At 34.9% G+C, this 27,695-nt stretch overlaps 1 protein-coding gene across 1 annotated transcript; it reads right to left on the minus strand.

Annotated features, from left to right (window-relative positions):
* Nucleotides 1-27,695, minus strand: Insl6 (insulin like 6). Its single transcript, XM_027943099.2, has 4 exons — nt 27,407-27,695; nt 17,910-18,050; nt 16,860-16,879; nt 1-219 (listed from the first exon to the last, which is right to left on the minus strand). The coding sequence occupies exons 1-4, from the start codon at nt 27,693-27,695 to the stop codon at nt 1-3; spliced, it is 669 nt and encodes a 222-aa protein (XP_027798900.2).

Raw genomic sequence — 27,695 nt, forward strand, 5'->3', positions numbered from 1 at the left:
TCAGGTTGCCTGCAGGTTCTGGTTCTGTGTTGTGTGGTCGGCAAAAGGTCCAGGTGGATGCACCGAAGGGCAGCTGATGGGGTTTGTGGGAGATGTCCCCAGCTCCTTTCTGGGTTCTGAGTGGATTGCCTTTAGTAAAGTATTTTGAGAAGTATTTGGTAGCTGACGGATCCGCGGTCCGCCTCTGCTTGTAGTTTCTGGGTAGCAATCCACGACGCTCTGCAAATTCTATGTCCACGCTGCGAATTTTGTGTTATGTGTGCTTGTTTCTATTGTCCTGTCCGTCTCCACCCCAACACGCTGGCAAGAGAACTAATCTCCCAATCTGGGGTTGTCAGACCCAATCTGAGGGGGATGCTCCCCCAATCTGTTTGTCTGAAGGGAAGGCCCCAGTTGGCTTGGAGCCAGCATCCCACTTCCATTTTTTTGACAATCTGAAAAGGGAATCTGTGTCTTTGTGTGTCTTTTTGTCTGTGTCGATGTTAAGTGTGATGGCATTGTTTTACTTTGGACAGATGCAGAGTTCCAAGTTCCGATCTGCCTTAGATGTGTGGAGGTAACTTTAGCTAAATTTTAGCCTAAGAATGTCCCTAGTATGCTTCTCCTGTAAGGGACCAAAAGTTAATAGAACCGCCAGCTTTTCTGATCTCATGTTTTACACCTTTTTGCTATGATTTAAAGAACTTTGATAAACTTAACTCCCCTTTGTTAAATGGGATTAGGGAAGCAATGTTTTCTTTTCCCATAGTTGGCTGGCTTGAGTGCACCCACTGCAGAGGGAAATGCCTGCTGGGGATTTAAGAACTTTGATATCTCGCTTTTGCTTTTTCACAAAACCCTGTCCTCATTGTTAAATTGGCATTAATTGGCTTCGGGGATGGGAACCAAACTTTCAGTTACAAATTTTGACACCCCAGGGAGGACTCTAGAGGAGCCTTCCCTCTGCTTTCTTGGGGAGCCTAGCACTCCGAACAACTGCATGCTGAGGATGTAAGATGAGCTTTTTGGGAGCTGACTACTGAAAAGTTAGGAGATATGGAGAGAGCTTGGTGCCTGGTGCCAGACCAAACCAGAGGAACTAACCCTGTAAGTAAAAGGAGGGACTGAGGGACTCCCAGCAGCTTCCAAAGCCATTTTGCTTCGGGGAACTCCCTCTTCCTTCCCTGCACTGTAAGGATTACTCCACCTCTGTCTACAGAGGACAATGAATGCAGTAATGTGTTGATATTATAGATTGATTCTTGGGAATGATCTTGGCTGAATGTGTGTCTAAAAGATGATTTTTTTTTTATTGTAACAATCTGGTATCTGAATGGGTTTTTGAAGCATTGCACAACCTTGCAATTAAAAGTTGGGTTTAGGTAATTGTTTAGTTTATGATTTCAGATAATTCATGCCAGAGAACTTAAATACTTAGGATGGAAAATTAAAGAACTCTACTTCCAAGTTGGCAAGTAACTCCCAATCATTTAGTTTTATTTTTTCATCAATTTTTGAACTGGGTAGCCTGGGAAGATTTCACTAGGTGTACCAGAGCATTAATTTGGGCAAGGATAGTAAATTATGACATGGTATCTGTTCCCCTCAGTGTGTAGGATTTAGGAAAGGAAAGTGTTGGATTGGGATGTTGGTCTGGCTTATTGAAATGACATTGAATAGCAACAGTCTTGGGAATTTTTAAAGCTTAATTTTGGATATACATGGTAGTGTATAGTTCTCTTTTGGATTTTTTTTCAGGTGATTTAATGTAACTTAATACTACTTTAGGAACTTCAGAACAAAGGAAGTGGCTTAATGATCCTGAAGGAATTTCTTCTGATGGTAGCTTTTATATTATCAAGTAAGATCCTATTTTCAGTTTTGTGTGAGCAAGTTTTTCTAGTGTAGGAAGATATATAGGTATGATATTTTGTGAATTGCTTCTTAAACTTGTATCATAATTTTCAACATCCAAACCTGAAAATTATGACTTAAGGTTAAAATGCCTTAGGCATGAGGCTTCTACTCAGAATTCCAGTTTTTCCTGCTCCTTCCAGACCTCAGCCAGGACTTAAGTTGAAATGCAAATAGAAGAAGCCTGCGAGCTCAGTAGAAGACTGATCTGAAGCCCAAGGGGGGGGGGGGGGAGTAAAAGTGTCTTTTTACCTGAACTCAAACTAGACTAAACCAAAAAAAAGTAAATTGTATGGTATTTACTAATTACTGGCCAGTCATTTTTTCTAGGACTTTTGCTTTTTTCTTAGATTCTGTATTTTTTTGAGCTCATGACTTTGATCCTACAGACCTAGGTTAATGCTTTTCTGATCAGTTCTATTTTTGATCAACTGTGGAGGTTTTTAAACATTGCAGTGGAGATTACACCTGAGAAAAGCTACAAGGCCTTTACTATTGTGTTATGTGTGCACACTTGTGTTATGTGTTGTATGTCTGTATGTGTGTATGTCCATATATCATGCAGTGATATGACAATTGGCAGATATATGAGGAGCCTCTTGAAATAAAGAAAAATGGATCCAAATATCTTTGATTCACGTGATTTAAATGGTTCAATTTAAATTGGGTAAGTACATGAAAGTAAAGATGTCTTTAAAATTAAGCTTATAAGTTTTTCCTAGGTGATAAAAAAACTAATAAAATGTTGATGTCTGTGAAATAATCTGCCTAAATTCAGAAATTTACAAGGATTGTTTCAAAATGTGAACAGAAAAGGAGGTAAACAAATGGAAAAGACAAATTAAAGGTTCTAGGTATGGATTTAATAGAGGGTAAAATGTGTTTCTGGATAAGAGAGTCTATGTGATTAAGTAAATAAATAAGAGGGTTTAAGTAAGTGATAAAGAAGGTCTGTTTAAGTTGGTTATATGTGTAAGTTTTTTGAGCAAGTAATCTTAAAGAAATTAATCAGCTGGTTAAACAAGAACTGTTGTTTTAGAGAATTGTGCTATGTTATTTCTTTAAAAGCTAAATTGGTTAATATAAAAACATCAATGTAATTGTGGTGCTATTAATGTGTTCATATCTTGTATACCTATACAAGTCTGTAAGGTAGAAGCTTTAAAAGAACATTATATCAAGCTGGTGTTCTAAAATTGTATGGTAATTTTAGGCTTAAAAGAAAAACATGTTGGAGATTTATTTATATCATTTGTGTTCTATAACTGGACTTATTATCAATAAGATATGTAAAGTCCTATGTTACTTTTTACACTGAGATACAATTTAAATGTATTTTTAAGTTAATGAGAGCCTAATCTGTGTAAAGGTTGATATTGTAAAACACAAAAGTACTTTGCTACTTTTCTACAAAAGGTTAAAAGCTTTCAGCCTTTCTTTAATTCATGTTTTAGATGTGATATTATATTGTGTTAGCTAATATTCATGTGAACTTGAGCAACAATTTATGGTGCTGAGGATCAAACCCAGCCACACGCATGCCAGGCGAGCGCACTACCACTTGAGCCACATCCCCAGCCCCATAGGTATAACTTTTAAAGTACTGCTTGTGGACATAATGATAGGTTGTGACAATAATGTTCCCACTGGGTAAGAAACAAAACAAACAAACAAACAAAACCTGAAAGAAAACAAATTAAATTACAAAGTAGTATTTATAATGAAACCAGGAAGCTTTAAAAGCAATTAATATTTAAGTGAACTAAGCTTTCAGGGAGGTACTTTTGAGGTTTATAACTAAGTCATCTCAATCATGTCAAACCCCTGGCAATATTTGCAAATATTGGACTCAAGCCCAGGCAAAAAAACTTCTGCTTAAGGAAAAAGAAGAAGCAAAATTTTGATACCAGAAATTAGAAAAGTTCTCAAATACCTGTTTAGATTTCAAAAAAAAAATTGAATTATTACTGAGTGGGAACTAAATAGATAGGCAGAAATTTTCTAAAGACAAAACCTCCTATAGGCTCATGAGACTTTGGAAACAAAAAACTGCAGAAATACAGGCTTCACATACTTTTCTGATTTTTTTTCAGAAAAAAATTGTGTTAGCTAATATTTGTAAAATGATGTCTAAAAAGCAAAGATCAGCTTCAGAACTACAGTACTTAAGATTTATGAAGAGCCCCGCCTTACCTGAGATAAGGCTCTGTGTCCCATCTCACTACATATGAAAATGACTACGAAAGAAGTAGGCCAGATTTCAGTACATTTAAAGTTGTGTCCAAAAGTTGGTTTTTAATCAAGATTACTAGGATCTCAAACAGGGGATTATAATGTATAACTCTGCCAAAATTCAAGGTAGCTATTACATGAACTAAATATGTTTTTACTCTTGTTAATTTTATTTTGTAGTTTTCTTATAAATGTTCTAAAGATTGCCTGTTAATGTTTTGCAGAGGTACTGATTTAAGAACATACAACCTGGGTTGATTTAAGATAATGAGTTATCACCTACAGGATAGAGAGAGAGACATTAAAGCCCAGTACTCTTAATATAAGGCTGTTGAATTTATTTGCTGGATGTTTAAGATTAAGTTTTAAAATTAAAGTTAAATTAAAAGGGCCAAGAAAACCAATGTTTGGCTCTTGCCCTCTGAGTCAGTCTGAATCCAGGGAACAGGGGACATCTCTAAAGAGCTTTGCAACTCTGGGCCACATAACCTCCCGATCAGGGAGATTAATGAGACCACTGGAGAACAGAAAGCCAATCAGTGCATTTGCTATGAAGAGGAGGGTCATCAGAGAAGGGAGACATCCCTGATGCTTCCAAGGGAAGCCACATGGTCAAGCAAGGCCTGGACCCATCCTAGTGCAAATGGCACTAGCTGAACTAAGAAGCTGCTGTAAAGTTCCCCCAGGACTCCCATGGAAACTCAGCTGACTGTTAACAATAGATAGAAACAAAAGTCAGTTTGACTGCTTCATCTTAAACACTTAGCAAAGACAGTTAAAACCAAAACACAGCTATTCCTGGGCATTTTAAATAATAAAAATAGTTAAATGTGACTTCCAAGAATAAGTAAACTGTAGGGTGCAAAAGAGATTCTTAGGCAGGAATGCCTGATAACTATCAAAAGGAACTGCCAGAGTAGTTTTTAGTTTAAAGCCTACAGCTATTTCTAACCTACACAGGTAGACTTAGTGTTTGCTAGTATGATTATTCAGATCTAAGTAACAGAATTAAAGGTTTATTAGACACAGAGGTCATACTAGTAAAAGGATTTTGCAAGATCAGATGACATTAGATTATTAAACTGTATCTTAAGGGGAAGGACATCTGTAACACTAAAAGTTAAATGTTATGTTTATAGTCCTGATAAGAAAAAAACTGATCCATGAAAAATTACTGGCTTCAAAAATTCTAGAAATGAAAAAAAAAAAATAAACAAATAAGTTCAAAGCAGATGTTAATGTCCATGAACCATTAAGGTCACAATTAGAGGGGGGAAAAAGGGAAAAGAAGGTATCGATGAAAAGTTAAAGAATTATTTCCCTTGAATTTCAAAAGCTTCTCAGCTTCCCCTTTTCAACAGTGTTAGGTAGGTTGTCTGGTGTGTGAAGCTCCACCTTCAGGGTGGGGTTGCTAGAGTGAGGTAATTAATCCTGTAGGTGGAACTCCTGGAGGCAAGGTTTAGGCTTAGGTAGGATCCAGGTTCTTCACTGAATGCCAATCTATCTGGAGATTTTAAATCAGTGTACTCCCTGGGTCTAGCAATTACCAAGTCATGTTGGAAGACTGCACCCCAGGGATCTACCCTGAGTTCCTCTCATGTGGTAGAGGAGCCAATTCTTTGTCCACTACATCACCTGTGGGCCCCATATTTCTTGGTCTTGGGTTCAGTCTCCAAACTCAATATCTTCCTCCCTCACCTTTGGAATTCCTGGCCAGGGGAATTTCTCCCAGCAAGCAGCCAGTTTGGAGGGGGAGAGGGAGAGCTGAGTGGGTTTCCCTGACAAGTATTCTCCTGTGTAAACCTCTCTCCACATTTGATTTTTCTCCTGGTCACTTAGACTCACTTATATGTGTTTGCTAGGCCTGTATTTTGGGTTTGCCAGGAATTGGCTCCCTCAGCTACTGGTCTCCAACATGCAAAATGGTTCCTTCCTCTATCTTCCAGACAGTTCCAGCATGATGGGGCTTCTTTCCTGCACAAGGATATTGTATAGCATAACTTTCAGTTTAGTTGGGTAGTGTCTTTGATTTCTAAACTCTTCATAAGCAGACACACATCAGGCCTCCTCAAATGTGGACTCCTTTAATTTCCTTATTCCTCCACTTTCCTCGTGGATGGACTGCTCTGGCTGGTGCCTCTGTCCATGGCAGCAACCATGACACTGGAGATTTCTTCTTTATTTTAGTATATCCAACTTCCTGAGTTCTTAATCTGCTTTGAACGTCCAATATTAAATTCCAGTAAAGTCCCTCCACCCCTCTTTTTTTGTTCACTCATCTTTCTGCGAAGCTGCAATCTGCTGTCTTTGTTTCATGCTGCAGAGCAGCCAGGGAAGCAACTTTCTCTATTCTGCCATCTTGAAATTCCTCGATTTCTTTAATGTAGAATAAATTCTGTTTTTTTTAAAGAGAGAGAGGGGAGGGGGAGGGAGGGAGGGAGGAGAGAGAGAATTTTAATATTTATTTTTAGTTTTCGGCAGACACAACATCTTTGTTTGTATGTGGTGCTGAGGATCGAACCCGGGGACACATGCATGCCAGGCGAGCACGCTACCGTTTGAGCCACATCCCCAGCCCCTAGAATAAATTCTTTAATGTAGAATAATTTCTATTGTAGATAAATTCATGGGTGGAAGTGCTCATTTGCTCAGAGAAATGTTTATGCTACAAGTCATGCTATGCATCATTTTTACAGAAAAAATAGATGCCATTGATGGACATTGGTTTTCTGAAAGTACTTCAGCTGATAGATTCAGAAAACTTGAATAGGGTTAATAAAAATGAATATGATATTATGCACAGAGCTAAAATGATTGTAATGGCAAACAGCCAAGTAGAGTGGATCCTATTTTGCTTCCTCCAAGCAAATAGAAATTATTGAATAATCAGATGAACAAACAAGATAACATGTATTAAAATCCATAGATACCTTTACAAGTCATGATGAAATAAATTATTAGAAGCAAGTATGAAGATCAGATGACTTTAATGAAACAGACTATTGGTTTTGTGTTACAAAGATATACTTGAAGCAACTAATTAAAGGAAAAGATTTATTTAGCTCACATGTTTGGAAGTTTAAAGTCTAAAATAGGGTTGTCCTATAGGTTTGGTTTCTAGTGAAGGTGACAGATGGTGGAATATCATGGTGGGACCATATGTAGGAGCAAATGGTCACATCTACAACAGAAAAACAGAGAGAGGGAGCAAGATAGAGACAGAGAAACCAGTATCCCATTGTACCCTTTAAGGACATTCCCCTATGATCTAAGGACTTCCCATTAGGCCTTACCTCTTAAAGATCCACAACGCCTCCCAATACTATGTTAAGTTTCAAGCCTTTAAATATGGACCTTTGGGGGATACTTATCTAAACCATAGCAAAACCTGAGAAATGTTTGTACCACAGTGGGTGTATTTATAAATTTGTGGAATATAAGGACTTAATGAAAACAGTCAGATAATAGTGATTCAAAAAGCAAGAGTCTAATATTAAAACCCCATGTAAATTAGTGTAAGATATTTGATGGCTACATGATAGATAGTGACTTAATGTAAAACTTCGTTAAATGATGGATGAAATGGCAATAACTCACTAAAAATGCATAAAATGTTGGCCAAATATTTATGCACAAATATGCAACAACAAATCCCACAGTTATGAATCACTATAAAGCACCAATAAAAATGTGGAAAAAATAAAAATACATGAATAAAAATGATAATTTTTAAAAAATATTTATTTTTTAGTTTTAGGTGGACACAATATCTTCATTTTATACTTATGTGGTGCTGAGGATTGAACCCAATGCCTCATGCATGCGAGGCAAGCACTCTACCACTAAGCCACAACCCCAGCCCCAAAGTGATAATTGACTGTTTAAAGAAAAATGATTTTTTATGGTTTATGATATATACAGCAGTAAAAGTATAACACAAATAGCAGAAAAGATAGGAGGGAAAAAATTGAAACATGCAATTATACAATTCAAACTGCATGTGAAATGGTATATTATTATTTGAAGGCAGCCTGTGATTTACCATAGACAGAGCAACAACCAAAAACCAAACTTAAAAATTAAGATAAATAGTCAATAGAAGAGAGAATAAAATAAAATTCTATAAATAAATTTAGCCCAATAGAGTGCAAAAAGGAGAAAAATAGATCAGATGGGATAAATATTTTTTAAAATCAAACTTATCAATTTAAACTCAAACCATACTGATAATTAACATCAATAATCTAAACACACTGATAAAAGGCAGTTATTTTTGAACTTAATATCAAAGCAAAAACCAATAACATGTTTATAAGAATCCAATTTTAAATATAAAAACCTACATAGGTGAAAAATGATATTGGAATGAAAACAATAATGAAAAGCAAGCTGGATTGGCTATATTAATATCAAGAAAATTACTAATATCAAAAGGAAACATTACAATGACCAACGGATCAATTTATCAAGAAAACATGACAGGCATCTATCAAAAGAATGTTGAAATAAATAAAGAATGAATGGATGAAAAATAAATGACCTAAAAATAGTATACAAACCTAAAATTATTGAGATTTCAAAATTTTTGTTTCACTAATTTACAAAATAAGAAAACAGAAGATCAATAGTATCTACAAACTTGACCTAATGAATATTTTTAGTACATTATATCAAACAGCATAATATGTATTCATTTCAAGCAGACATGAAAAAAATTTCATTATGAAGTATATACTGGGCCATAAAACAATTGTCAAAAAAATTTAAAAGTTTAAATTAATATTTTCTGTCAGCAATATATACACAAGCCAATAAAATAAAGATATCTTATAAATGCTGAAACATTAGAAATTGAAAATAAACAATAACCCCATACATCAAAGAAAATCACAAGATAAAATAGGAAATATTTTATAATGAATGAAAATGAAAACAGCATGTGATGTTACAGCTTAGAGTGAAATTTACAATTTTACATGCTTCTACTGAAAAGGAAGAAAAGCTTAAAATCAATAACTTAAGAAACTAGAAAACAAAAAGGAAATTAAATTCAACTAAGTTACAAACGTTCATCTTAGTATTGTTTCATCACAGAGATTCTGATATTTAAAAATTTTTTAAAAAAAATATTTTTAGTTGTAGATGGACATAATACCTTTATTTTGTTTATTTCTATGTGGTGTTGAGGATCAAACCCAGTGCCTCACACGTGCTGAACGAGTGCTTTATTACTGAGCTACATCCTCAGCCACTATTTTAAGCTTTTATTATCACTTAGTTCAAAGCATTTTTTATTTACTTTTCTATTTCTTTTTTCCTTGACCTATGAGATATTTGTAAATGTGCCATTTAATTTTGAAGTAGTTGACATGTGGGAGTGGAGTTCTATATATCTTCAGGTGATTGATTTCTAATGTCATATATCATGCAGGAAACACAGTTTGCATGATTTCAATTTTTTTAAAATGTAATAAAATGTTTTTTATATTGGTTGTATTGGTTACATATGTGTCAAAACATGTCAAAACTGATCAAATTTCATACTTCAAATATGCATATTTTATTGTAGTTCAATTTTATCTCAATAAAACTATGAAAACCACACACATAAAATAAATTCAAGTAAGTAAAACAAAGGAAATGTAATTAGAAACATAAATCAATTAAATAGAAAAACAATAGAAATATCATTTAAATCAAATGTCGATGATTTGAAAAGATCAATAGAATTGATGAACCACAGCTAATCAATCTTTTTCAAGAGAAAAAGAAAAACAAATTACCAAAATCAGTAATAAAAGAGGAGTTAGAATACCTATCTACAGTCATTGAAAGGATTGTGAGGTAATATAATGAACAACTTTATGCCAATAAATATAACTCAATTTAGACACAGTTGACAAATTTCTTAAGAGAAAAATATTCCAAAACGGACTCAAGAAGACATACAAATTCTAAATAGAAATACATATTTTAAAAAATTGAACTGTAATTAAAAACTCCTCGCCAAAATAACCTCACTGTTAAATTCTATTAAACAATTAAGGAATAAATCATATAATACTTAACAGTTAATTTATGAAAATAAAGAAGGGAACACTTCACAAATCACTTTATAAGGTCCCATTACACCAACATCAAGGAGAAACAAAGACATGAGATAAAACCATAAACTAATATCTCTGTAGACACACAAAAATCCCCCATTAGCAACAGATCTATATTCTCTATATGAATTGAATAAAAGAGAATGCCTAAATAATCATCTCACTAATGCAGAAAAGGAATTAGACAAAATTCAATACCCTTTCACAATAAAAACTCCCGGCAAACAAGGAAAATAGAAGGGAATTTTTCAAGCACATAAAATTTATCTACAAAAATGCCGCAGTCCTGCTGCAGCAAAGTAACGGGGTGGGGGGGGGGGCTGGGGGGGGTGGACGAGGAACTTGTGTAGATTGATACAGCAGGAGTGGGAGCCGTTTATTGTAGGACAACAGAGGTATTTATACATTCCACACAGCTTATCTTAATTAGCATAAACTAGATATAGCAGTCAACAAATAAGGAATCTCCACACTTAATGGCTCGCTGGAGTTACTTCACAAACCACTCCCTCTGGCAAAATGCCAGGCGCCATCCAGACTTGTTTACAGACTCTAACACAAAAATCCTAAAACTGATCTTTAACAAGATACTTAATGATGTTAAAAAAAAAAAAAAAAAAAAAGCTTTCCCCTAGGATTGGAACAAGGCAAGAAGGGCAACTCTCTAGTCAATGTTGTATTAATGGTCCTAGGCAATGCAATGAGTCAAGGGGAAAAAGAGACATCATGTTATAAAGAAAGAAAAATTGTACCCACAGATGACATGATTGTTTATGTAGAAAATGCTACACATTCTATAAAAGTTTAGAAGGTACTAGAAAAATTGAATTTACAGTGTTGTACGATACATAGCTGATATAAAAAGTTAGCTATTTATACTGGCAACAGTTAAAAACAAAATTTTAAAAATATCACTCATAAGAGCATAAAAGTAAAATACTCAGGGGTATGTTTAACAAGATATAAGAATTGTATGATGAAAATTATAAGCTTTTGCTGCAATATAAAACTAAAAATTAGAAAAATATACCATACTCATTGGTCACAAGACTCAATTCCACCCAAATTAAACTATAGAATCAATGCAGCTCTTATCATAATTACAAAAGAATTTTGTAAAAAAGATAACAAATGGTTCTAATGTTTAGATGGAAATACAAAGAACGAAAAATAGTTAATACAATTTTGAAAAATTATTAAAAGGTCAGAGAATTTAGCTATCATATTTAAACATTTTAACTTAGTTAAAAGTTGTAGTAATTGAGAGAGTGTGGTACTAGCATAAAGATAAATGTATAGATAAATGTGTAGATTAAGGAAACAAAATAGAGTAACAGAAATATACCCATATAAATATGAGTGTGCTTATATATGTGCACGTCTTGCACACCAAGGTGATTTGAGGAAAGAATAGTATTGAAATAAATTTTTTGAAATTGCTGGTTAGAAAAAAGTGGAAACAACAAACACTGACTCCTAAGAATGAAATGAATAAATGAATTCAAATGGATCATAAACCTAACATAAAAGATAAAATTATAAAACTTTTATAAGAAAACTTAGGAGAAAATCTTGAACTTAAAAAAAGGCAAAATTAAAATGCAAAATATCAGAAATAGTAAGAAAATTGATATATTGAACTTCATCAAAATTAAAAATATCTGTTCTTTTATTGTCAAGGAAACAAAAAAGAGACAAGCCCAACTGAAGCAGGAGAATCACTATTTCATGGTCAAGTATGTGGTGATCTGGATCAGAGTCTTTGGCTAGTGGCTGTTGTGCACTTCCAAACCTTGGGAACTTCCTGTGCAAAAAGTATGGGTCGAGATTGCCCAGTTGTTAGCTGGGTATGATGGAGTAAGACAGTAATCTCAGAAGCTCAGAAAGTTAAGGCAGGAGGATCTTGAGTTCAAAGCCAGCCTCAGCAAAAGTGAGGTGCTAGGCAACTCAGTGAGACCCTGTCTCTAAATAAAATACAAAATGGGGTTGGGCATGTGGTTTGTGTTCTATCCTGTGTACCAGAAAAAAAAAATCCCAGTTACTATGGTGACACCCTGTCCATGAAGGCTCCATGCAAACCATGAACCTATATTAGTCTTGACCTAGATCTCAGACAATAGCTTCCAGGAATAGAGAATTCTGAGCATAGCAAGATAACCATAATGTTTCACCAGTGCTAGAAGCTCCAAGCCTGCCCACAGTAGTTGACACTATGGACAATGAGCTTCCTGGGTTCTACAGGAAGGTCCTAGCATTGCAACAGTGGAATAGCTACAAAAATGTTTCTAGTCTTGTAATTTTCTAATGTATATATATATATATATATATATATATATATATATATATATATATATATATATATATTTCTATAGTCTTTATCTTCCTGATTGTGAGACCCTATATAATAAATGTGCAGAGCCAGCTCTGGGTCACTTCTTCTCCACCTGAGATCAGTGTCTCACCTGATCTTACTTTTCTCTCTAAATGTTTGTGTGTCTTTCTTAATCCCCCATCAGCCCTCACCAGTTTTCTGAATTAACAACTGTGCAGATTGTGGCAGTCAACCTTGGCAACTTAGGGAGACCCTGTCTCAAAACAAAATATAAAAAGGGCTGAAGACTTAACTCAATGGTAAAGCACCCCTGGATTCAACCCTAGAGTCACAGAAAACAAAAACAAGTAAGTCAGAATGGGAGAAAATATGTACAATGTATATATCCAATAAAGAATTTGTATCCAGAATCAATGAAAACTTCTTATATTAATCAGAAAAAAATTCAGTTAAAAATAAACAGAAGATTTTTAAAGACATTCATAAAGGAAGGTGTCCAAATGGACAAGAATAGTAGGAGGAGAGGCTCAACATTGTCAGGAAAGTACAAGGTTTAACCACAACAAACTAGCACAACACTCTCACTAGAATGGCTACAGATATAGAGGATACAGAGCAACTGTAGCTCACTTTGGAAATCAATTTGACAATTTCTTACAAATTAAATTTATACTTTTCAGATGCTACAGCATTGTTTATGTATTTATCTAAGAGAAATTAAAACTTATGTCCACACTAAAATTTGTCCATACATTTTCATAGCAGCTTTATTCCTAACACAATGGAATGTAGTGCAAAGATAAAAAGGAACAACTTACTGATTCATACAACAATATATATGTATCTCAAAAATCTTATGCTAAGTAAAGTTAGTCAGACATAATTGCACATAATGTAGAATCCCATTTACATGAAATTCTAGAAAAGGGAAGATTCAGCTATGATGGCAGTGGTTTCCTCAACACAGATTGACTATAAATGGGCAAGCTGTTGCTAATAATTTGGAGTTTGCATTTAAGATGAAACACTTTTATCATTCTTGCCCTAAAACAACTCAAAACCACTTTCTAAACCATTGTCAGGGACTTTATAATTCCAGACAACTCAAGTAAACAGAAAGAAACCACACTATTTTAACAGAGAACGTAATACAAAATAAGAAGGAAAAAAAAAAAAAAAACAAGAAGAAAGGGAGGAGAGAATTCCATTAAAATAGAAGAGAGATGAGTAGAGTAGAGGAAGGGGATTGAGGGGGTGAATATAAAGTATAAATTTAATTTGGAGAGATGGGAAAAGGAAGGAATGGTGGAATAAATTTTACCAAACTTTTCCTATGTACATACATGAATATAAAAAGTGAACTTGACCTTTATGTATGTCCATAATGCAATAAAATAGCAAAAACTATAAATTAATAGAAGAAAGATCAGTAGAGTAAAGGAAAGGAAACAGAGGCAGGAAGGAGGGAAGAAAAAGGAGAAGTACTGGGGTAAATTGGAGTCAATTATGTTCCATGCATGTATGGTACGTCAAAATAAATCCCAATATTATGTGTAATTTAAATGAACAAATAAAAGAATTAAGCTCATACTGGAGGACTAAAAAGGAAAACGTTGAACACTGAGTTAATACAGAGAGAGAAACTTTAGGAAAGGGCTTGGGATATAGCTGGTAGAGTTTGGATAGCAGCATGTCAAGGCCCTGGATTCAAACCCCAGCATCCTCCCACACCTCCCACACAGTTTCCATGCCAAAACAGGAAGGAAGCTGAGGTTATCAAGAACTAAAAGCCTGGAGGAAGGGCCACACATGAGTCTAAACTAGAACCTCTTGATGAACATGTTGCCCCAGTAGTGTTTGTGCCTTAGAAGTTTGAGGGATGGCCACTACAGAGATGTGACAAGAGTTGAGAAAGAGGCAAGTAGCTGGTGTCAGTATGTCTGAGGGAAAGTGATGAGGCTGGCTCTAGAAGTGGAGGCTACAACTGCCGCTCCCAGTGTACAGAAATGCTGCCAGGGTGATGGTGAGGTGGGAGGATAAGAGAAGGAGGATCCTCTAGTGCCCCCCTTGGCAGAACCTAACAAAATCCAGTTATTATGAAAAACATGGTTTACAGAATCCAAGCCCCAGCATCAGGAAGCAGAGTAAAAAAAGAAGAGACTTGGTGCTGACAACAAATAGATTACTCTTTAACACAAATGCCAAACAAAATGATGTAGAAGATAAATAATGAATGCCAACCAAAAATGCGAGGATAATTTTGGTTCATGATTTTATTGAGAATAGTAGTATTGGGTGAAATGTCAGGATTAAAATCATGATCCAGCTCTACGTTCTACCACCAACAAGTAACTTAACATGCAGATCTTCAACAAGATACTTAATATTGAAACTGGATGTTTTGGATAGTGGTGGGTGAGGCCTGTTTGCTGTTATAGCTCATTAGCTCTGCAGCAGGTATTGCCATTTAGCAGCAGTCTACCAGCCATTCCTCCAGACAAGGTTCTTGTCTCACTAATGCAAAGAATAAAATCCATGGATAGTGGAGAATGAGCACAAAAGAATAATATTTATTCAAGCAAGCAAGAAAGGAAAGAGCTCTCATTGAGTGACAGGGGTTCTGATAAAGGTTTTCCATCCAAGTGTTTTAGTCTAGGGACTTAATTAATACTGGCATTGCTCACCATATATGTTAATTGGGGATCAGAGAAGTGCTAAATTGATTGGCTCACTCACAAAGTGTTTTATTCCAACGAGAATGAAGTTCCTTACAATGCCTATTTTACATTTTGTCTTTTCTCAGTGTTGTACCAAGCACTTTTCAAATGGTCTACATGTGTCAAGTGTGTTGAGCCAAACTCTCAAACATCAATCTGCCTGTTCTGTTTACCTACGTCTTCACTGTCTCCTAACAATTATCAAGGTATCTTAGCTTTCATTTATTTTCCCCCTACTTTGGGGTTGCTCCACAGAGCCTATAAGATAAACTTGAGTGTTCTATCCAAGTTTACAACATCATTGTTGGTATAATTCTTAATATTGAAAGACACTAAGCCAAATAGAAAATCAAAAATGACCTAATATCCGGTGTTAACTTTTCATTACCATAACAAACACCAGAGATTAATAAAGTTGTAAAGAGGAAACTGTTTTGGCTAACAGTTTCAGGGTTTCAGTCCATGGTCTCTTGGCCCCATTGCTTTTGGGCCTGTGGTAGGGGAATATATCATGGTGGGTGGGTGTGGTCGAAGAATCTGTACTCTTGCATGGTGGCAGGGAAGCAGAGTAAGAGGAGGGGGCCACAGTCCCAATATCTCCTTTGAGGCCATACCTGCTATGACCAGAAGATTTCCAACTAGGCCCATCTCTAAAGAAGGTTTTCTATCTTCCCACAGGCTGGGGACCAAGCTTTTAATTCATGGGCCTTTGGGAGATAATTAGCCAAGCTAAAGCACATAAAAATTATTGAAGTGTGTAGGGAACTCAATAGCTGTGCAAATAATAATGCTCTCAGTCAACCTCATGATTTTCTAATTTGGATTTTTGATGTGTAGATATTAATAAATTAATAGGATGCATTCTTATTCTTAAACTACAAATACATTTTCTAAACTACCTATACATTTTCTAAGTGGTTCATGTGTACTTTTAGCCCAAGCATAGGCAATTCTGAATCTTCATTTGAAGCTATAGATATATTCTCTCACTCAACCATGATATAATCTGTTATCATCTATATAAATAAGTGGATCCATATGTTACAAAGAAAACTATCAACTATATCCTGAAGTTGATTAAAAATGCAACATTTGGGAAAAAAAATCAACATTTGTTAATGCCTGCAGAGTGTGATATAGATATATGTGAAAAAGAACCTTTGTCTTAAATAACAGAGCTAAATAGGAATAAAAATTTTAATTGAAAAGAGCATTATAGCACATACTTGGAGAAGAAAATAGAGATAATTTTTTTAAAAAATGATGCTTACCCATTAATTAATGGGTGGAAAGTAGAAATAACACTTTGGATTAAAGTTTGATCTACTTTGTAGAATTAAAACTATTTCATATGTGGACTTAAAGTAGAAAAATATACCAAAACTCGGTGTTCTGTAGTGTAATAACATCTATATTTATTTAGATATGCATTTATTTTTGGTACCAGAAATTGAACACAGGGGCACTTAACCACTGCACCACCTCCCTAGCCCTTTTCTATGCAAGTACACACATTGTAGGACTTTAAAACTATTCATAGTGACTTTTATTACCAGTGGTTTTCAACCTCTAACCTACATCAAAATGACTTGGAAAACCTGTTAAAAAAAAAGAAGCAGATTACTGGTCTCCATACTCACTTTGGTTTAGCATGTCTAGGTGGAACCTTAGAATTGTATTTCTTTTCTTTGGATGAGGCAGGGTAGTCCCAGGGATTGAACTCTGGCAAATTCTCAGGAGGTGCTGATACTTCTGGTTTGACCAGGATCATGTTTTGAGAACCCCTGCTGCAGACTTCTGAATAATATTGAGAATAATTTGTTCGTATACCTTATTTTTATACCTTCAAAGTAAAGAGTATCTTGGAGAGATTTTAAACCGTGACAGTCACTGAACTGTCTCAGCAGAAATTTTAAGAGAATGTGCCAAGCTTCTGTAATACAACTCAAGGAAATAAAAGTGTACCTATTATGACAGTAGAAGAACTCCTACCAGGAGTGTAGTTGGTTAGTTATTTCTAAGTTGTTACAACAGTGTATTGGATTAATACTTGGGTGAACCTAATAGTCACAGATATCAGTCTGTATGTCCTATAGATAGAATGTATAACATTCCACAATCCATTTAAATTCAGCTAACAGAGGGTTAATTCATAATAACAAAAAACAAACAGGTGATTCTTAGATGCCTCCATGGACCCTGCAACCTCCAATAATATCTTCTTTAAAAAATATATGAAACATAAGAAAAAAATTGGAGTCATTGAAGAAAATACTAGGATTCCTATTACTACTATATGTGTTTGCAAGTACATTCAGATGTAGTTCACAACACAGTACCTATAAGTACAATTACCAAAAATAAATAGTAAATTAAATATAATAAACTTTTATTAAATTAATATAGTTCATAGGATGGATAACATATCTTAGTCAAAAGTGATGGTTCTTTTATCATTGTTTAAATAATCAATATATGGGAGACATGCAATGGCAAGTTCTGCTTTTGAACATCCTTTAATACAACATTTATTTGAGAATCCTCTGCGTTTTCTTTGGGGATGATTCCCCCAAAATAAACTGTGTGGTGTTTTAATTTTAGTTGAGCTTTTCTTCTGAGGTTTTATACTGTCATGAGAATATGGATCAACATCATCTGATGAAGAATAATCGCTTATCTTGATGGGCAGCCAGTTGACCTTTTTATAGTGATACTTAGAGTGTGACTGTATCCCCAAACTATTTACTGGTTTTCCCGGAGAGGCAGAGGCTGTTGAGAAACAAGAAAAATATTACTGCCTTATTAAAGTTTTCCCTTAGATTGAAATTAAATATTGGAATACTAGAAATTAGCTAATGATTAAAACAATTACATTTTAAATAAAGAATAGAAAGTATGGTTATTCAAAGGCAATATATATTTTTAACTAAAATAGTTGTGGGATTTTCCTATAATTTCTTTGAACATTTTTGTAATAACATTTTTAACTAAAATATTCCTGTGCCATAAAATTTTACAGTATGTAAATTAGTGGTTTTTAATACATTCACAGGGATATACAACCATCATTACCATCTAATTCCAGAATATATATATCACCCCCACACACACACAAAAAAACACTAACTCAAAAAAACAACAAGAAAAAATAGCAGTCACTATTAGTTTCTCCTCCTTGGTTGCCCTTGGCAACCAGGCATCTATTTTGTTTCTTTGTATATACAGTAAATGGAATATAAATGGAAGTATATACTATGTGGCTGTTTGTGTCTGGTTTCTTTCATTTAGCATAATGTTTTCTATGTTCATGATGTAACATATGTGATCTTTTCATTTCTTTATGACGGAAAGAGTTTCTGTTGCAGAGATATTCCACATTATATTGTGTTTATCCATTTATCTCCCATCAGTTGATGAACATTTAAGTAGTGTACACTTTTGGGCTAATACAAAAAAGCACTGCTATGAACGTTCACATGCAAGTTTTTATGTGAATATTTTTTTCAATTCTTTTGGCTAAACACATAGATCATATGGTAATTTTAATTTTTTGAGGAACCGACAAACTTTTCCACAGCAACTATACCATTTCACAATCTTAACACTGTCAAAATAGTGTTCCAATTTCTCCATATTTTCACCAACACTTGACATTTTCCATTTTCTGACACAGCTATCCTAATGGATTTGAAATATTATCTCATTGAGTTTTTATCTATATTTACCTAATGCTTAATGATACTAAGCAATCTTTTCATGTGCTTATTGGATATCCTGTTTGGATCAATGTCCATTTAATGTCTTCATCCATTTTTAAATTGGGTTGTCTTTTTATGGATATTTTATAAGTAAACAGTCATCAGAAACCATTTTGTTCTTCATCAAAATATAAAGAAACAAGAAGTGGTATATGCTCAAGGTTCGATGAATGATCTGATTGTTGCTGTTATAGTGCTCTTAACTCATTCAACATTATTGGATATTATCCACAAGAAAACAAAATAACTACATAAGACAATTATTTGGAGACTTGTTAGACTTCTGTCATGACCCTGACTCATCTATAGAACCTTCTAGGAAGATATATTTGTCAATAGCCTCCACCGTAAATCCAGCCTCTCTGTATCATGGCATTCAGGTGGTGGCACAGGCATAACTGGCAGCTTTTAGCTAAGTTTATTGTGGGAATCAGAAGCAGAAAGTGGAGAGCAAATATTTGAAAAACTTGCAGTTTAGTTAGAAAAGGAGCACATGTAAAATTGGGGCCATGGAAAGCATGGTTGCTGAAGAGATTACCACCACTAAAGACAAAGTAAGTACTTTGGACAGAGATAAGAGAAAACATGCCTTGAGGACAATCTCAGGAAGCTGCAAGACCATGCCTATGGCAGGATCAAGGGAAAGGTAAGAGTTAAAAGTCATATGAGAAGAGACCCTACTCAAACTGGCTAGGAAGTCGTTTCCCCAGGATTTGATTCACCATGCTCATCTGCCCAGAAACTCAGAGGTTGCTGCACCGATGGAGCAAGCTACTACACAAGTTGGCAGCAGATGTTGGCATTGTCTACATGGTTCTGGTTCTGCAGGAATGTAGGATAATGGAATGAGGGGATCAGAGAGGCTTCTACCAAGATTTCAAAGGAAGGCCTGGAATGTCAAGAAAATTGTAGCAGGATTGAAATCTTTGTGTGAAGCCCACAAGAGGGTGGTACGTGAAGATGTAATAATGGAGCCAAAGTTGACAATCATAGAGAATCCTGTAGAACTCCTCATGGATAAGAAACTCAGTTGAAGATGAGCATTGCTCCTAAAGAGGGAGGTCTGATGCCCTAAGAAGGCTGTGTACTAGAAGAAATGGGGACTCAGGGAGACAGATCCAGAATAGACTCTGAGACTGGAGACCACATGGGACTGAAGATTCCAGCAGAAAGTGGGAGCACACAATGTTCCCAACATTAGGCAGCTACACAGAGTGAGGCTAGCAGGGCAGAGGTCAGAAAGGCAAGGTGGAGTGTTTCTTCTACCATGCTAAGTCTAGTTTAGTTAAAAACAAATTTGTGAATGTTTTAATTGTAAATTCAAATGTGCTAATTTTATAATCCATAATATATTTTAAAATATGTAATAAAAGATATGTTGGCAACTAATTGCTCACTCAGTTTGTTACTTGATATTCAGAAAAAGATGGTATAATATTATTGTGGTTAAGATTTGTTTGATGTGAATATAGAATGTTTAATTAAAAAAAAAAGAATGAAGCCAAAGCTGGAATGGATACCCCAACAATTAAGAGATGAAGAGATGCTAGGAACATGGAATGTTTGCTCAGGAAAGCTGAAGGATATGTCCAGAGAGAGGTCATATGTGCTATACCCTACAAAGCCACAGGGGTAGGGCTGTCCAAGCCCTTTGGAACTCACATCTTGCCACCATGTGGCTCAGGTAGCAGATATGTAGTTAAAGGACCTAATGTTTGCCTGGTTCAGTTTTGGTCTTGCTTCTTTCTATACCCCTATTCCTCCCTTTTGGAATTGGAATGTTTACTCTGTGCCACTGCATATTTGATATATGTAATTTGCTTTTGATTTTTAGAGGAGATCAAGAGTTTGTCTTGAATCTTAGTTGAGACTTTGGACTTCAGTACTTTTGAGAAATACTGGAACTGTTAAGATTATGAAGATCCTTGGAGATGCACTAAATGTATTTTGCAATGTGAGATGAGAATGAGGTTTTGGAGGCCAGGGGTAGAATATTATGGTTTGGACATGAGTGCCTCCTGCCAAAAACTCATGTATTGGAAACATGATTGCCAGTGTAGAAACGTTCAGAGGTGAAGACATTAGATTATGAAAGTTATAACCTCACCAACCACTTCTTGAAAGATGTTCTTCACTTGGTTTCCAGGACACCACATTCTCTTTTCTTCCTACTAGACTAGCTATCCCTTTTTCTATCTCCTTTGCAAATTCTTCCTCCATAATTTTTAAATATGTTTGACTCCTAAGGTTCATTTCTTGGTGCTCTTTTGTATCTATATTTGCTCCCTTAGTAATCTCCTTTAATCTTATGGCTCAAAAATCATCTATGCAACTATAAATCCTAAATTTCTACCTTCAAACAGGATTTCTCTTCTAAAGTCTAGATTCATATAGAATATTTTCTACTGAACATTTTTACCTCAATATTTCTGATTTAAACAAACTCAATATATTTAAAACTCTACCTGGATTTTAAAAACTATGTCCAGAACTGAATTATTAATATTGTCTTCCAAACCTGTTCCACTTGAGGCTTGTCCAGTCTTGGTTGATGGAAACCCCATCTTTCTAGGTGGTCCACGTAAAAACTTTAGAATCACTTTTTTTATGTTTGAAAGTCATTATTTCTTTTTGTTCAAAGTTTCCCAAATATATCTAGATTATAATAGTTTTCACTATTTCCACTGCTACCAACTTTAAGACCTTCCCTCATTAACAGACCTCTCTGCTTCTATTCTTTCTACCCTATAATCTATTCTCAACATAGTAGGCACAGTGATCCCTTTAAAAAATTATTCATGTCATTTTACTGCTCAAAAATCTGTAATTACTCCCTGTATCAGTCAGAGTAAAATATAAAGTCTCTTAAATGGCCTAAAACATCCTATTTTAACTTTCCTGACTGATATTTCTCTGACCTATCTTCTACTACTTTCATCTACTCTCTCTGTTCCAGTCATCCTGGCATACTTGCTGTTTCCTGTATGCACCAGGCAAAAGTGTCTTTGCTCAGCTGTTTTCTCTTAAATGCTCTTCCCTAGATATTCACTTGGATAATTCCCTTGCCACCTCTGTCTTAATCCATTTTTGCTGCTTGAAACAAAATACTTGATACTAGGTAATTTATAATGAACATAAATTTAGATACCTAATGGTTCTTGGGGTCTAGAAAATCCAGGAGCATGATGCCAGCATCTGGTAAGAGCCATTGTGATACATCATCTCATGGATAGTAGATAGAGTGACAAGAGAAGGCAAGGACAAGAGAGCAAGAGGGGAATGAACTTGCTTTTACAAATAATTCACTCTTGTGATAACCCACTCCTATGATAATAACATTAACAACATGAATCTATTTATGAGGGAAGAGCCCTTTTTACCTAATCACCTCTTAGTAGGTGCCACCACAAACACTGTGGCACTGGGGAGTAGGTTTCCAACATATGAACTCTGATGGACACATTTAAACCACAGAAATCTCCTTTCTCAAATATCACCTTTTCAATGAGTCCTCTGACCACCTTTCAATCCCTTAGCCTATGTGTCTCCCTTATCCTATTTAATTTTTTATTTTTTTCTGTAGCTATTATTACCTTCTAATATTTCCTTATTTATTACATTTATTATTTATGCAAGTTCCATGAGGCCAGAACCTTTGTCTGTTTTGTCCTATTTATGTATCCCAAGGATCTAGAACAATGCCTTCCACTTAATTGGTATCCCATAAGTATTTGCTGAATTAATTGATAAAAATTTAAAAATCATGTGACTATACATAATGCAAAACAAAGTTCTTAATAATTTCAACCCTGCTCTTAATTATAAAAAATAAACCTCTTAGCAAGTTTCCTTGTCTTAGTAAAGATTATATAAATGAACCTACCAATATATGACTAATGGAGAAATTTAAATGCATGCTATTTAAGACTGGAGACCAGATATCCCACTATCATACTGATTTAACATGACTAGACAACCTAGCCAGCTCTATGTGGAAAGAAAAAAAATGGTTTAGAAAGAAACTGACAAACTATCATTTGCAAATGATAGAAAAACCTATACAATCAGAAAACTATTAGAACCATGAAAATATTTCATCATGGTTTCTGGATCAAGTTCAACCTTTTAAAATCAATTAAGTTTATCTAACCAATAATCACTAACAAAGAAGTATAATTCACAAATATTTATAATTGCTTCAAAAACAAAGTGTTAAGCATTAATTTAAATAATACAAAAAGTGTCTATAAAGAAAACTTAAAAATTCTAATAATAGTATATAAACATATTTTATGTTTTTAATTGAGATGACTTTAATGTTATAAAGATGTTAATTCTCTTCAAATTCAGCTCTACACTCCATGCATCCCAATTAAATTTTCATATGGATTTTTTAAAAAATAAATATACTATTAATTATATATAGAAAAGAATGAAGGTTGGAAATTAACTTTGTCAATCTTAAGGGAACAAAATTTTTAAAAGTTAAACACCAAAAACTTGCCCTCACAGATAAATGACATACTACAGAGTTATAGTGTTAGAAATAGTGTAATCATGTTACAAGGTCAAACAAATAGACCAGTTAAATAGAATAGGAAGCTCATTCAAATTTAATAAACAATAAAGGTGGATCCCTGTAAATCAATGGGAAAAAATGATTGGTAAAAGAGTTCAGGAAACTAGCTCCTTATATAGAGAAAAATAAGACTTGTTGAGAAAACTAACACAAGATAGTATCCCTATCTAGACCAGAACTAAAAATGAACCCCAGAAGAATTAAGGACATAGTGTGGAAAGTAAAAGTATAACTATTGTATTTGAATAACTGTTAAAAATCAAATGAATAATTACAATCTCCACCCCCCGCCAAAAAAATCAAATCAAATACAAAAGCAGGAATGTTTCAGAAAGAGAAAAGCCAAAAGGCTAAGATGCATGTGAAATATGCTCAAACCAAGAGCAAGTTGAGGCAAAATGAGTAGTGTGCAGCAGTTAAAAGCAATGAAATAAATGTTCACATGACAACAAGAGATCTTAACTACAATTTAGATATATTTAAAAGTTATACTGGAAGCAATGCATAATTTTCCAAAATGTATAAAAACAAGCATACATAATAAATGTATGGAATAGCTGCCTATAAGAGGAGGGGCATGGGAGTAGAAAGGGGACAAGTGAAGATGATGATGCTCTAATATACTGTATAATTTACTTATATTTTTCTATCTTCACCATTCTGTAAACCTTATGAAGGCAGGAGCCTTACTGTTTCTTCTTATATCCCAAGTACCAAGAGAATGTGTAGCACATAATAGTTATTCAGATGGTGTTAAATTAAATCATGCAGTGGCACATGCCTATAATCCCAGTAATTAAGAGATTGAGGCAGGAGGATCACAAGTTCCAGGCCAGCCTGGGAAATTTAGTGACACCCTATTTCAAAATAAAAAATAAAAAGGGCCAGGCTTGGTGGCACAAACCTATAATCCCAGGGGCTTAGGAGGCTAAAGCAGAAAGATTACAAATTTCAAGAGAGTCTTAGTAGTTTAGTGAGGCCCTAAGCTACTTAGTGAGACCCTGTCTCAAAATAAAAACAAAAAGGGCTGGGGATGTGGCTCAGTGGTTAATAGTGTCTGGGTTCAATCCCTGGTATGAAAAAAGAAAAGTAGAAAGGACTATGGGTGTAGCTCAGTGGCAAAGTACTCCTGGGCTCAACAATCCTTGGTACCAAATCTTTTAAAATATTGTTGAATTATTATGTAAAGAGAGGAACCCTGCATGGACTAGTTGTGGTGATATCTAAAAATACAAGTAGAAAACCAGGAATAGATGAATAAGACCAAAAATAAGAGAATGTGATCAATTTAACTGCAAAAGGGGTTATGGATTATGAAAAGCTGAGGTTGAAACATGAATGATTTCACCTGGCTCTACTCAACCATAGTTTAGAAGTATGATGTCTGTTTCATGGTGCCATATTCTGGGTAGGTCTTGGAGACACAGTCCATACACTTACTAAAAAGAAGCACACAATTTCAGATTCAGGTTTTGTATGAGTAGCTCTGAAAAAAAATTTTAATATCAGTGTACACACTATCTTTTCCTGTGTTAAGAGTCAAACAGATCATTAGAAGATTAAAATTGTAGATAGCTGACTTGATCTAATATAGTAATGTGTCCCACTGGTGACAGCTAAATAAAAATTAATAAATTTTTAAGCACATCATGTGTAAAATAAATGGCATAATTATATATTCAATACTGGAAACACATACCTCTCAATTTCTAATTCATGAGAAATTAACAGGACAGAATAAATGTCATCTTCTCTTTTAACTTTTTAAATTTTTGATATACATTCAAACAGATTTTTCCTTCTTTACACATTTCAAAACAATGGTGGCACATATTTCCACTCCACCAAATTATCCTTTACCTAATAGTTGCCATATTAACAAGTTTAGTGAGTATGACAATTCTGAAACATTATCAGACACACTTGAAACTCCAGTTCCATTGCAGATTCCCTCTCATTGAATTAATATCATTTATTCATCTAAGAAATTATAAATAACACCAAAATTGTCTTCAGAGTAGGCTTGATAGCTGAGGTTCATAAGGCAGAGGATTTGGAAAGCATATGTTACTAGTGGAGGTAGCAGTTTCTTACTGAATTCTCTGCTGGAATATGAAGTCTAATGAAATGCCTGAAAGACTGCACCAATGACAGAGTTTTCTTTGAATTAATGTGATAGTAAACCTAAAACAAACAGAGAAAAGAAAAAAAAGGAAGGAATAAAACAGAGAAGGTGAAATAGACCTAATAACTTAGATATTGCCCACCAACTTGTATCATCAGCATCCCCCAAGGCACTTGTTAAAAATGCAAAATCTCAGATCCCATCACCAACTTACTGAATCAGACTCTGTATATTCTACATTAACAGAATTCCCAAGTGATTCATATGAACATTAAATCTGAGGATCACTGAACTAAATCACAAGTAGAAGACTTTGGGGAGAGAGACTTCCTCCTTTCTAAGAGAAGGACAAGATAAGTTTATTTGTAAGTAGGTTTGATGGTGTAAAATAATTGAGATTTAGTCTGATAGTTTCTGTCTCAAAATATTCATTCCCTAAACAGCAAAAGTTTAATTAACTCCATTCAGCCATCCAGCCATCCCTTCATTCATTCATTCACTCACTTAAAAAGTTAAATTGAGCAAGTGTTTAAAATGTGCCAGCACTGTTTGTTCAGTCATCTACATTAGTGTCTATTTTTGGCATGATAGTTGACTCTTTCCTTAATTGTAGTTAACTTTTGCAATATTTGTCCAAAAATCAAGTGAATTACTTTAAAAGGCAACAATTTCAACAACTACACTGTGAATAGAATATTAACAAAGTGCATTTTCTATTAAAATGGCAAATCCTGTAAGGTCTGAAATATGTTAGTCACAAAATGTAAAAATGTATTTGGAAGATACTTATAGACATGACACAAGAATATTTTCCTGAAAACTGCTTGAAAGCTTAGAGTACAAATTAAATGTATACTAAGCACAGATTTATATGCTAAGCCCTTTGCTAGGCATTTTAGGTAAAAACATGAATGAGATAGTTCCCATAATATGATGTGGTATGCCTGGCTGGCTTTATAGGTGTGAGATTTGTACAGTTGCCCAAGCTGTGCGTTTGCTTCTAAAGTTCTGTTGCTGCAGTCTTGAAATTCTCAATAACTTATCTTTGAACTTGTAGGTGAAGTCTAAGTACATGAACTTTTAAGTGAAGTCTGATGGGAAAATGGACAGAGTGTGAGCAGAGGAGATAAAGACAAAAACCGACAAAAGCTTTACATTTTAGTACATTTGGCTCTTTTCTGCTTTTAGAACAGTGGATTGGGCACTTGGTTTAGCCAATTATGCAGCCAGTCCTAATGACAGTCAAATAAAACTACTGCATGGGCCAGATACTGTGACAGAATAGAGAAATGATGCAGTTAACTATGGGAAGGTCAATGATGATTTTACAAGGGAAAATATCAATGGTGGGCTGTGAAGGACAAAGAGAGTGTGCCAGAAGACAAGAGCCCTCCAACAAGGTGAAGTGTGTGTGGGTGGGGGGTGGGGGACAGTGTTCTTATAGGTATATGTATATACATTTATTTCCCTTAAGATTTTTTAAAAAGAAGTTTTCTCATAGAGAGTTAATATATTCTCGATATACTGCCTTTAACATTTTTGTATTTACCTGTGTACTGGGCACAAATTCCACTTCTTGCAGAAGCTCATTATCTCGTGGAGCAAGCTTAAGGATAAAAAATGTACTGAGATGAACAAACATGCCCTTGGTTTCGATTTTTACCTGGGTTTGTGACTTTTCCCCTCTCGGGGAAAGGGTTCCGGTGGTTTTGGTATTCGTAGGGGTCGAAGATTTCAATCTCGCCAGGAATCGGGGGTTCCTCTGTATTAGGGGTTTCCTCCTCAAGCTTGAACTGGCTCCAGTTAGTAGTGCCACAGAGTTTTTCTATTTCTTTCACCAGGTACCTGCCGCACAGCTTCCTGGTTCTGGTTAAGTCTTCTCTAAGTTGACTGGAGAACTGAAGTAGCAGGGGCCCAAACCACAGCAGAAGTAAACCAAAGAGCTGCGTCAT

This window comes from Marmota flaviventris, chromosome 13 (genome assembly GCF_047511675.1).
Source record: "Marmota flaviventris isolate mMarFla1 chromosome 13, mMarFla1.hap1, whole genome shotgun sequence".
Taxonomy (NCBI): domain Eukaryota; kingdom Metazoa; phylum Chordata; class Mammalia; order Rodentia; family Sciuridae; genus Marmota; species Marmota flaviventris.